Raw genomic sequence first — 13342 nt, 5'->3', positions numbered from 1 at the left:
TGTTTTTTTTTTTTTTTTTAACATTTTAATGAGTGTAAACTAATTCAGGAAGACTTTGGGTTTGCATGCTGTAAACTCTAAATTGTGCCTGAAACCAATTCCCTTCTCATGGATATTGTCCTATAGATAACACTACAGGGACTAGGATACTCTGAGTTTGAAATTCACACATTTGCTTTATGTTTTCTGTCTGTGTCATGATTACCCAGACCATTTTTAAAGTACTTTAAATATTTATTGAAATAATATTTCAAGTGTTAATTACAGTGGTAATGAAAACAGCCAAATGCCACATATCAAGAATGAGTGTTTATCCGTATTGTTAATGTGATATGTTAGATTTCATTAAGCAGTAATGGGGTAGCAAATGAGTCACAAATTACAGTTGCATCTGTTACTAGACCACATTAGTGCCAAAATAACGGCAAATGCAACCATAGGGTTATGTTCATTAGCCAACCACGTTTGTGGCCAATTCATCCCTTTGTGTTTGGGAACTAGGGGTTCCACAGTTAGAAACTGACAGCTTTTGGGGTCATTATTAGAATGCATGTGTCAGAAAATCCAATATTTTAGTCTAGCATTCAAATGTATTATTCTGCTATGATGTTTTGCATATATTGAGCCTGCTAAGAACCTCAAGATGTTCAGTTGTCCCACCATAGACTGCCATAGCTCGTGACCTCTTTTTTTCTGGTGAGATACAAATAACATTTGACAGGTTCTATATGTAAGAAATGTGTTTTGTTGCTTTTTTTTTTTCTTGAGTTTTTCTTTTCTCTCAAGTGGTCATTACGTTATATCATGATTGATAGCTTGAAGAATGATGATTTTCAGCACTTAATTAGTCCTCTTAACTGTTAATAGCAGACTCAAATTATCTTGCACCAGTTCATTCTTTCAAATACTATTAATAATAAATGAACTATACATTTGACCCTCTGAGCTAGGAATAAAAAAATACGAGTAGTCCCCCAAACCCTTCACCTGACCAAAAAAAAAAAAAAAAAAAAAAAAGAAAAGAAAAAGAAAAAGAAACAAAAAAAACCCCCAAAAACCTAGACCTTGCCACTCCCCCAGAACCTCTCACCAAAAAAAATCCCCCCCAAAATGGTTAGTGTGGTTGGGTAGAGCAACCCTGATTTATATCACGAGGCCCTATTTTAAAACACTGCCTTTAAGAATCTCAGTATCAGTGAAGAAAAACAATGCATTAAGACTTATTTAGGTCTTGAGATATAATACTTGTCTAAGTAGGTGAACAGCATCAAATCTAGTTAGTATTTCTATATCAATATAGCTCTATGCTTTCTAGATCATCTTTAAAAAGTAGAAGGCTGGTAGAAAATGTTCAGATAAATGCATATTAAAATGTTCATGTAAAAGAAAATAACCGTCCTTATAGTTTAAATAAAAGCGCTGGCATCTTTTAATATGAGCTGTGATAATCCCTATATAAAACATTGTATTACACATAGTAACAATTTCCATAGAAGTAGTCACTGCACTTGGGAATATACCAATGAGGAAATTAAAAAAGCAAACTACACATTTAATATTACTTGTTTTATATGTTGTGGCAGAAAGTAAATATATGTAATGTTCACTTCTGGATTAATGTGTGTGTGTGTGTGTGTGTGTGTGTGTGTGCATGCCACAAAATCATCAGCATTTTATAAAGCATGTGCATAATGTCAGTGGTTTGAACTGTTTCACTAACATATCAATAAAGTAGCAATTTGTTATATGCTCCAACTAACAACAAAGACAGATGTTGCTAATTAAGTAGGCATTAAAAAACTGTTAATACTGATACTCCATTAAAACCATATGATAACGAGACTTAAATCTTTAATCAGAATGATCAGCAAAACTTTATGTACGGAAATCTGTGTTTAAGATGTTTTCATTTGAGAAATAAATATTTGGCTTAGATATGTATGTAGTGTTTTCATGCAATGTCTTTCTCTTTCCCTCCCAGGAGGAATAAGATATAGGAACAGAATATGAAGATATCTATATTTTGTTTCCTTTTAGCAGACATTCCATACACCAAGCCTTGGGGACGAGGAATTCGAAATTCCGCCAATCACACCTCCTCCAGAGTCAGACCCTGCCCTAGGCATGCCGGATGTACTGCTACCCTTTCAAGCCCTCAGCGATCCATTGCCTTCCCAGGGAAGTGAATTCACACCCCAGTTTCCCCCTCAAAGCCTGGATCTCCCTTCCATTACAATCTCAAGAAATCTCGTGGAACAAGATGGCGTACTTCATAGCAGTGGGTTACATATGGTAGGCCCCACATTTATTACTTAAATTATTTTTTATCATTTGCACAAATCATGGTAAAGATCTGAGAGTCCATGTTCTGAAACGTGCTCTTGCCTGTTCCTAGTGGATTGATCCTAGTGCTATTTACATGCAGGTACTGGATCGCTGCCTGGTATTGAACAAAAGGGTATTGGGTTGGTTGATAGTAACCAAAAAGAAGATGATCCAAAAAGATACTGGTGATTTAAAATGATTTTTTTTTAAAGTCCAATTCATTGGTCTGGAAGTAGCCAATCTTGCCTTGCTGTTGGTTTAACACAAAGGTGTGCTTGAGTTGAAAGTTTGCCCAGGCAAGATTTTAGAAATGGAAGTCCTTATCAGGTGCCTAGGTCTTTTGAATTTTTAGAATTATAATGCTTACAATACATGATTTACTCTTACTGCAAATGAAATACCAAACTGAGGCACCAAAAAAGGGAAAAAGTATAATTGCTTATACCCAGCAGAGAAAAATATAGAACAAGCAATTGTGTGAAATACACCTAATTGTGTTGTTTATTGTCATAAACATCGAATAAGGCACTCCAGAGAGCCAAGATAACTAATGCAATAATTTTGGTTCTATTTTTCTTAGTGTGCAATTATAGTCAGCAATCACTAGAGTAAATCTGCTTAAGTATTTTAAACTCTTCTGCTGGGATTTTTCTTTTTTTCTTTTCCATCATAGCATATAATGCATTTGTGTCTATCTAGGTGAGGTACTAAGTCGACATTTTTAAAACAAGATTAATAGTTTATAGGGCTTTTTTAAAAAACCCTGATAAAAAGAAACAGATGTGTTGGTAAAACAAAAAACAAATCCTCTTGCTTGTTTACATATTTCTCTGCACATTAGGACCATGCCAGTGATGTTTATTGGTTTCATTGTTAATTCTCTAGATAACAACATATGATTGCAAAACATGTAGTGGATTAGTGGTGCAAAGATTCAATGTGCTCTCTGAAATATAAGATTACTTTCCCAAATAGGATTGCAGCAACATAATTTTCTTTGCCTGTGATCTTTTGTGTTTGAGCTGAACATCGGGGTTTTTATTTTGTACTTTTTTTGTTGTTGTCAGAAAAGAATTCAGTGAACAGTCGGGAAATAGTCATTAAGTATTCATAAACGTTACTCGACATCACAAATAATTGTTTCCTGGGGACTTTCTTATATTTTTTACCTTTGACAGTGGAATGGAGAGTTCTATTCTCTGTTTCTCTACAGCCAGGCTTGCAGTGTTTTGCTAAGAAAATAATAAAAATAAAATAGGTGTGTTTAGTCACCAAGGAAGTTTGCCAGGGTTCACCGTCATTCATAGATGCTCTGTGAGGCTTGTTTAAGTTGCAGAAATAGTTAAATGTATGTTAAAATGTGTACTTTATTAAATTGGTAAATATTTATTAATAATATAAGAATCTGCCTTTAAATTAAACATCTGATGAATTACCTTGCCTTAAAGCTATAAAACTGTTATTGCTGCCATAAAAAAGTGTAAAGGAGGCATTTTGACTATGAAATTTCATTTCATGGTCAATTGAATTTACTATATTGGAAAGAACTAAAGATGGAATCATAAAATAATTATGATGTTCACATACACTTAAAGAACAATGCTTTCACGGACTGGTGTTGGGAAAGAGGACTCAATTTTTAATGCTTCTTTTGTAATGTATGGCTAATCACTAAAGCAGTTGAATTATTTCATTGATTTTTAAAAGTATAGGTACTTTAGCTAAGTCCAGGCTGTTGTCATGGTATTTACATGGACCTCATCACATTTATTGGTGCCTTTTTGAAGTTTTGCTGAACCTGAGTGATATTTATTTTGGCTTGAAACAAACTAATCTTGTTGAAAATTCTAGTAGAATTTCACCTTGAAGAAATGTCATGGGGTTTTAAATCACAAACGTTGGAAAAAATAAAAGTACTAGGACAGAATTATGATGAATACAATGTGTCGTTGGTTTTGTTCTATGTACTACCTGACATGTTCACCTATAAACTTGAATTCAGAATCGCCAGAGGCATGGTTAAAAATTGGTTATGTCAAGGTTCTTCTCTATCTCCCTCCGGGAACTGAGTTGGCTGGCTACATCATAACACTCCACAGAAGCGTCCTCAGAGATTTCCCTTAGGAAGGTCACCAGAAAAATAATAAATAATACTTTATACATCATGCATTCAGCTTCTGAGTGTGTGTGGATATTTCATACCTTATGCAAGTAAGAAGTTTTATTATCCAAATGAATATGGCTGTCTGTTAAGGATTGCCATGGTGAATGAAGACTCTCATATAAGAAGAAAAGCCAGCTTGTTGATGTTGTATTGAACCAGCTTTTCTTCAGAGCTTCATCGGTTTTCCTTTAGAAAGTGTGACAGTTTGTCACATTACTGATTAGCTGCATTATTGTTGGCAACAAGCACAACATGTTTATCTTCCTTAAATTTATGCCATTATATTTAAAAACAGAAGGCAGGAACAAAAAAAGGGGGATTAAAAAGAGTCCAGTGATTAGCATTCACATTTCAAAATATGCAAATAATGCCCCAGTATTCAAAAGCGAATGGCTGAAAAATTGAATGTCGATGCATTTGTGACTTCAAAGAACAACCTTGATTTGCTTGTCGTGAATATGTGTATCTTAAAACAGGATGCGGTTGGCAAGTCAAAATCAACCGTATATTTTGGTTAAAAATTTGTCACCTCTAAGCGTTATTGTCAGTTCAGATGATCATCTGGAAATTGTTTTAATCTACAAAAGATTGCAATTCTAAAAATCTACAATGTGCGTTCCAAAGGGTTGTGTGTGTATGTTTTTTTTAACACCTCTCTATAATCTGCCCGGCCTGCTGAGTAGCATTGACATCAGTAGTACATCAATTTCAGAAAGTGGATTATTTTTACTAGACAGCTATTGTGACATATTGGGTCAGTCATAAATGAAAGATATTCATGCAAGCATGCAATACTTGTAATGAAGTCTCACTCTGACCTTCTGTATGATTGATTCTGTAATTTAGTTTTCTCAGGCAGTGCCTGAAATGAAATGAAATCATGTTGAACAAGTTTTGAATACCCACAGTGCACCAGGAGAAGAAAAATCTGCAGCCCCAGAGGCTTGAGAGAGAGCAGATGAACGATTTATCTCTATGCTATTATAGCCTTTGCCAGCATTCAACATTTCTTTTTTTTTTCTTATTTGGCTTAAGTACTTAATTCTGCAGGTAGCTGTAAATGGGAAAATAAAATGCTGTTCAGATTTAAAATGACAGGACAGGAGTATGTGCAGGGGACTGATAAAATATCTTGAATAGAACTGACCTTTCATGTAGCTGAAAGTTACTGGGGGATTCATCCTCATAATTACCATATAGATTATTTTTATTTCTTTCCTGCAATGAAACATTTCAGAGAGCAGTAGTGCTGATTGAATGAAAATTGAACTTGTTAACATTCTTTTCAGCTTAGCCTGTTGTACATAACAGAAGGTTAGCTTTGATGAATTTCAAAATTCTCTTTGATATCTAAGAAACAGACAGTAAAATAATTGTCTCTGGTCTGATATTTTGTATGCCCCCCAAAAGAGAATTTATAAAACACACTGATAATTCACATACTTTTCTTCATATATTATATTTCCATATTTAGAGGACTGACATTTTCTGTTTGATACTACCTTGGATTTAATTGTGATCACACATATTTACAGAAAATGCTATAGTGGTGCTCTAGCAATATCAAATGGAGTATTAGAAAATTGAAAAAGATGGAAGTAAGGAAAGTGTTTGAGTATGGTAGTATTCGTACCTGTTAAAGGGAAGAGAAAAAGAGAGGAAAAGGTCCTGTAGGAGACACTTATGCAGAGAAGAAAATTATGAGCTTTTAAAATATTCATAAGACTCTTAAGTCATAGTCCAGACAGATATCATTTCTGATAGAAAAATGGCAATTTATCAGAATATTACATCTAAAATTACCAAGCTTATTTTAGAAGTTTTTATACCATCATTTGGCATGGCTCTAATTTTGAAGCTGAATTATTATATTTGTTTTTAAGAAAATGACTTTCATGCCATTTTTATACTTCAAAAAATCTTACGTTAAGAGAAATAGTAGACTTTCAATTAATGCATTGTTTTTAGCAATGTTGCTTTAATGTGTTACAGATAAAGCAGTTATTTCATGGGTCATTAATGTGTTTAATGCATGGAACGTTCTATTAAAACAAGCCCTTATTATTGTTATGAACGCGTTCATTGCCATTGTCAATAGAGGCTGCGGAGCTAAAGTCCACAGGATGATGACTATTTAGCCATGGGGGGACCAGCAATTTCTCATACAAATTGAATGCTTACAAATTTATTTTACAGATTAAATAACTTTGGTCAAGTTGTGGTCAAAAGCTATTTTACTATAAATTAACAATATAAAAGTCACAACTTACATAGGCAAAAATACACATTGAATGGAATAAGACCTATCTGCGCGAAGTCTAAATTAAAAACTGAAACCATATATTAACCTTCAATGAATATTTACTGAGCACCTACTAGGTGCTGTACATCTTTTTCTTTTTTTAATTTTACATATTTTTTAGAGAGAGGATCTCACTCTGTCACTCAGGCTGAGGTACAGTGGTGTGATCATAGCTCATTGCAGTCTCGATCTCCTGTGTTCAAGTGATCCTCAGTTTCCTGAGTAGCTGAGACTACAGTGTGTGCCACCATGTCCAGCTAGTTTTTAAAATTTTTTCTAGAGACAGGGCCTTGCTGTCAGTTGGCCAAACTGGTCTTGAACTCCTGGCTTCCAGCTGTTTTCCTGTCTTGGCCTCCCAAAGTGCTGTGATTAGAGGCATGAGCCACTGTACCTGGCCTGTTTTTAATCATTAGAGCTTGATTATACTGTTTGTGAAATTGTTTTGTGTTTCTTTTTTCTTTTTTAGACTACCAGTGTCCCCTCAACGAATTACAGAGATTCAGTCCGACTGCTGCCTGAAAGAAGCTTATTGTCAAAAGCCAACTTTAATTTAGCTATTACTATACCTTGACAATTGTCTGCCAAAAATACCCAGGCCACAGACACTTTTACAAGCTGCCTTCTTTGTAGAGCCTTGTACCATACTGGGCTTAAAATAAAGATTCTTTATTCTTGTCCTGTGCATACTACTGACTCTAAACAGATAGGAATTGTCTTTAGGGCTAAGTTAACCTGAGGGTCATCTGTCAAAGTAGGACTGTGTTCCAGACTTACACTAAACCTAATTAACCCTTGTGCAGTGTGACACATGATTACTTGTTTGGTTTATAACATTTAAAGGAAAGTGGTATGAGAAAGCTGGTCATGGTTTACTTCCCTGTATCTTCTTTTTAACATAGATCATCTACAGTTAAGTACTGTAGTACTTAGCAATGGTTCAGAGACAGCAAAGACACCCTTTTACAGCACTCAGATTCCCACGTAAAACTGACATGATGGCTCAAATATTTTTTGGAGAAGTGAGAATTACTCTGTATACCATTACCCCTGTTCCTTTTATTCACAGCCCTTGTCGTCCTTTGCAGTGGTTTCCTTTGCTTGCTTCCCACTTGTCTCCTCCTTACCAGAATAGAAGCTCTAGGAAGGCAAATGCTCCTTGGGTCTGTTTGGTGTCATCCCTGGGCCTGGAATATACTTGGCTCTCAATAAACATTTCATTTGTTTAATATATGAATGAATAAAAGGAGAATGAAAGGATATTTACTTGTTATTAAGAGCATACCTACACTGCTAAGTTAAAATGGAGGGGAGGAGGCTTAAAGTATCAACAGCTATGAAAATGGAATTGCTCTTTAACATGTCAATTTAGAACTGAATAAAATAAGCGTGGAGCTGTCCCTTTGGTAAAACAAAAGCAGTTACAGGTACATGAGTAAATTACCATTAAGTGTTCATAATAAACTCTTGAAAATTTTATTTTGCCAATAAACTATTAATTAACTTTAGGGAACACTGTTTTTTACAAAACTTTCATGGGTAGGAATGTCTGATTACAACCCTGAGAGTAGTTGTTAAGTAAAAATGATCTATTTCAGTGCAGATATTTTGATGAATATAAAGGTTGTGGCACGCAGGTCTGTAATTATCATTGGTATGCATTTGGCATGACTGTGTCAGGGTTCATTGGAGTTACAAACGTAGTAGTTATGCGTAACTATTTGATCGTTGTTAATTTGGAAATAAAATTTTAACATTGCTATAGGACATAACTAAATAATTGAACATAAAATTACTGGCCTGCATTTCCTATTTGCAGTTAACTCTGATACTTATGAATACAAAATAATTTTTATTGCTGATAATTGTTTAATTACTTCATTTCTCCAGACATATTGATTAAAAAACTGGCACAGTGAAAATATATTTAGTCACACTCTAATATATTTGGGTTAGTTGCTTCTTAATTGGATGTTATGCTCTATTTTGAAAACCTAATATTGGATCGTTACGGAGAATATTTATGTGCAAGTATAGATAGAAGATGCATTGAACATATTTGCATATTAGAATTTAAAAATTTTTAATGATGAAATCAACCCAAGTGGAAGTAAGTACCATTGTAATAAGTATAAACAGGTAATATAGAATAATAATGTATAATGTTTAAAATAAAATGTCAATGTGAAAGCTTGTATCTTAGATTTGCAAAAAGAAACAAAACAAAGCAAGACCATAGTATGTATAACTATGTACTACTAAGTGTGCAGCACAAAGATAAATGTGGCACTGCTCCCGGCCTGAAAAAATGAATGAAAAAGATTTAAATATGTAGAGTTTTCTCTTTTAAGGAAATTAGAGCAAGTTTTATCCATTCTTTTCTCATATCCTCCTACCCTAAGACATACCTTCATATGAAGTACAAACATGATATTGTAACACAGTGATTTACACAGTAAGGAAGTTTTTCACCTTTCAGTTCTCTTTTAATCTTGATTAAGTCCAGGAGAAAGACTCCGTTTGGGGCTAATTAAGTCTTTCACACCTTTCTTTTAGCCTTCTTAAGTTAAAGAAAGCAGAGCTCAGGCCCAGAGCCTTAGGCAGGCCCCAGTATCCACACTGACTATAACAGTATTATTTTCTTTTCCTGGTGTTTATTTGGCATTCCATTGGTCATGAGTGATTTTAATTTTTCATTTATGTTAGTGATCTAAAGTTTCCTTATTAATATAACATTATTCAAATTTTAACCGTTCACTCAAATGATTAATGTTCAATAATAGACTGGGTTTCAGGCAATTTAAGAAAATGAGGGATTGCTACCCAAAATATCCATTCATTGGATTTTTCCTGTTTAAAAAAGACAAAGAGCCTCTTTCATCAGGTGGAGAGAGAGGCGAGCCTCAGCCAAACACTCCCTTACCCACACCAAGACATACAGAAACCAGAAGGCTTTGTTGAACACCACAGGCATGAATCATACACGCCAATAGATAGAAGGCAGTGCCCCTCCTATTAGTGAGAGCATTTTATGAGATCCATGGCCCACCCATTCTGAGTGAACTTCTGTGACTGCAAAAATTAATCTTGGGGTATTCTTCAAGACACAGATTGAGGTGATAGGCTGTACATTTATATTTAAACTAAATAGAAATGTCTGCAATTGATTTAGATGAGTTGGTTGCCTATGAGGTATGGTCAGTTAATATTTATTGCAATGAATAGTCCCACTAGATATATACTATGCTTTAAACTTCCAATGGCAGCCTTCTACACTGTGAATAATAATCTAGACTTCCTAACCCAGACAATAAACCTTGTCGCTTTATAGCCATGACTTGCCGTTCCAACCTCATAGCCGGCCATGCTCTTCCTGGCCCAGTCACACTGGACTGTCATTTCCTTATTGGTGGTATGTTTGCCCCTGCCCCAGGTTTGGGTACATGTTCATCTCTGTCTGGGATGCCTTGGCTTGGTTAGCTTCTACTTCCCTTTATACCTCAGCATAGTAGGTCATCTCCTTGGGGAAGCATCCCATGATTTCCCCACCTTACACAATTAGGCCAATCTCTCCAAGCCTATTGTGTTTCACCCTTTACTTTGCCTACCCTGCACCCAGCTTTCCTGTTCACCTTTTCATTTCTCAAGCATGTCAAGTTCTCTCCCACTTCAGACCTTGCACATGCTGTTCCCTCTGCATGGAACATACTTTTTCCTTCACTTCACAGTTGGCTTCTCCTCATCCTTCAGCATCAGCTCAAATGCCATCTTTTTTGAGAGGCCTTTCCTATTGACCCAATTAAATGTAGCCATCCTTCCCCAATAACTCTTTTTTGTATAACCTATTTATTTTCTTCCCAATATTTGTCAAAATTGGAATCTTGTTTATGTGGATGATTTCTATTTTTAGGAACAGAACATAAGCTTTGAATATTCACTACCTGCCTCCTGTAAGAAGATGATTTTTATGATATTTTAGGTCTAATACAGTAGTTTGCAAATGAAGGGGATTTTGACATTTGCCAATGTTTGGATACATTTTGGTTGTCACAACCTGGTAGGGCAGGGGTGGCTGCTGGTATCGGGGGTAGAGGCCAGAGATGCTGCTAAATATTCTATGATGTACAGAATATCCCTCCCCCAACAAAGGATCATCCAGACCAAAATGTCAGTACCACTCAGGTTGAGAAACTCTTATCGAATATCGCCAATTAGAAGACAAAACAAGACAAGGAAGAGAGAATGAGTTTTTCCCAAATACTGAAAAATTTAGGAAATGATATAAAGGAAGATTACATATAAAATGTAATTGTGAAAGGAGTTGAAAAAGCTACCAGCATTCAACTCTTACTGTTGGTTATGATAGTGGGCAATCTCTTATAACCCAGTAGCTGCTTTGCCTTTAAATGATCACTGGTAAATCTTTCAGGACTTAGTTTTTCTAAGTGAGAAGTAATATTAACAAAAGCACATTAAATTTCTCTGGGCTATATTCATGGTTATACATTTCCTTATTGTGTCACTACTACTGGGAAAAATTGTGAGTAATTTTGGTGGGAGTATATAAAAATTATTCTGGCCTACACTTTGTTGTAGTAAATTTGTTCATCCATTCAGGATTTTGTTTAATGTGTAAAATAATCACATGGCAATTTCCTAGTTCTTGAAGATATAAGGTTTGATATATTGCATTCTCTGGCCTGATACATAGTAGGTGCTCAATAAATACTTTTATACTGAGCTGACATCTTTCTCTTTTTATGTGGTAGTCCTAAGATCAAGGGTAACATCTTTTAAAGGTTACTTTTATGGAAAATGATTGGAGCTGTTGAGGATCCTCAAGTTCCCCAAGAGAGTTGTTAATAATTGGTGGCCCTAAAGGAGTTTGAATTTCCAAAGAGACACTTTAGCCATTGATCTTCTTATACTATAATCTTCACTCATAGGAAGTTATTATTGACTAACTGTGAACCATGGTGAGTGGTAGCACATTTTGATGCATCAATTATGTGGGTCAGAGGTTACTTTAAAAATAGTCTAGAGGTCCTTGGTATCTTGTCCAGTGGGAGATGGCATCTTTTTGGATCTGAAGACTATGTGATGATTCTAAGTTTTGGCAAAGCCTTGGCCCCACCACCAGTACTCTTCAGGAATGGTTTCCATACTGTCACCCTGCAAAAGAACCTTGGTTTTGTTTTATTTTTGTAATGAAATATTATGCAGAACCTCAATTTATAAAACAAATGGAAATGGAGTTGATTTTGTTAAAGGGGGATGATGGCAGTGGAGATCCCAGACTCTCATTCATCTCTCTCTGCCAGGACACACCTCTACCATGAAGATACCATGGCTCTCTAGGGCCCAGGTTTTCGGTCAAGCATTCACTAGCTAGCCTGGTGGCCTGTGGAATCATTCTTATGTGTCTAAGAATGAGTATAGTACTAGTATCTAATGCAGAAAGCAATCTAGGGGATTAAATTAGAAAGTGCATATGAAGCTTTAGCACAAATGCTGGCACATAGTAATAAATGCACAGTAAAACTTCCTTTTTAGTGCAGTGAACCTGGGCTGTCCATCAACAGGAGCTCCCCAGCAACAAGATCCACAATAAAGGTGTAAATTGCAGATGGAATTCAGGAAGGGCTGCTGAAGCCGAGGAGACACACTTCTTGGCCTTGTGTTTGGCCATGAGAGCCATCTAAAAAATGCTCTGGGTGTGGGGTGAGTCAGTCGAGCACCTATATGTACAGATTTTCACAGGCATTGGAGCAAAGAGAGCAAAGTAATTCTCTGCTAGTGAGAACACTGCAGAAATCAGATGATCACATTCCATGGCCATATCAGTTAACTAATTTAGTATTATATAGTCAGAATTAAAATACTTCATTTAAATGTGCCCTGGAATTTGCCTATGGATACTTTAAAACATCTAGATTTAAATAAGATGGAAAGATTTTTAAAAAGCATTCTGGGTCGGGTGCGGTGCCTCATGCCTGTAATCCCAGCACTTTGGGAGGCCGAGGTGGGCAGATCACTTGAGGTCAGGAGTTCGAGACAAGCCTGACCAACATGGTGAAACCCCATCTCTACTGAAAATACAAAAATTAGGCAGGCGTGGTGGTGCACGCCTGTAGTTTCAGCTACTCAGGAGGCTGAGGCAGGAGAATCACTTGAACCTGGGAGGCAGAGGTTACAGTGAGCCGAGATCGTGCCATTGCACTCCAGCCTGGACAACAGAGTGAGACTCCATCTAAAAAGAAACAAACAAAAAATAAAAGCATTCTGAAAGACATTTAGGAAGAAGAAAATTTAGAATAAGCTAGATGGCATAATTACCAGTAGTTTGGGGGTGGAAGTTATGTCAGGGAGCAGTGGTCAAACTTTAAGAGAACATGGAAGACTGAACAGATAGCTCAGATTTTCTAGGAGAAATGAGTAAATGTGGTAGAATTCCAATCAAAAAAATAATAATTAGGATGAACGGATAACATAAAATCCACACAATCTGCAGAAAGACACCTGCAAGTAGAACATAATATTGTAGGAATAATGAA

At 35.8% G+C, this 13342-nt stretch overlaps 1 protein-coding gene across 2 annotated transcripts in view; it reads left to right on the top strand.

The window, feature by feature from the left end:
- The window catches only part of TOX3 (TOX high mobility group box family member 3), a 107744-nt gene that overhangs the window by 80502 nt on the left and 13900 nt on the right, over window positions 1-13342 (top strand). Inside the window, exon 3 of one of the 2 annotated variants that reach the window (XM_007993127.3) lies at window positions 2038-2292. In XM_007993127.3, coding sequence (XP_007991318.2) covers window positions 2038-2292 — 255 coding nt within the window. The remainder of the gene's footprint in view (window positions 1-2037; window positions 2293-13342) is intronic. The other variant, XM_007993133.3, reaches the window with a different exon arrangement.

Source organism: Chlorocebus sabaeus, chromosome 5 (assembly GCF_047675955.1).
Source record: "Chlorocebus sabaeus isolate Y175 chromosome 5, mChlSab1.0.hap1, whole genome shotgun sequence".
In the NCBI taxonomy this organism is placed as follows: Eukaryota; Metazoa; Chordata; class Mammalia; order Primates; family Cercopithecidae; genus Chlorocebus; species Chlorocebus sabaeus.
Note: the sequence above shows the minus strand (reverse complement) of the source record. Positions and strands in the feature narration are given on the sequence as shown.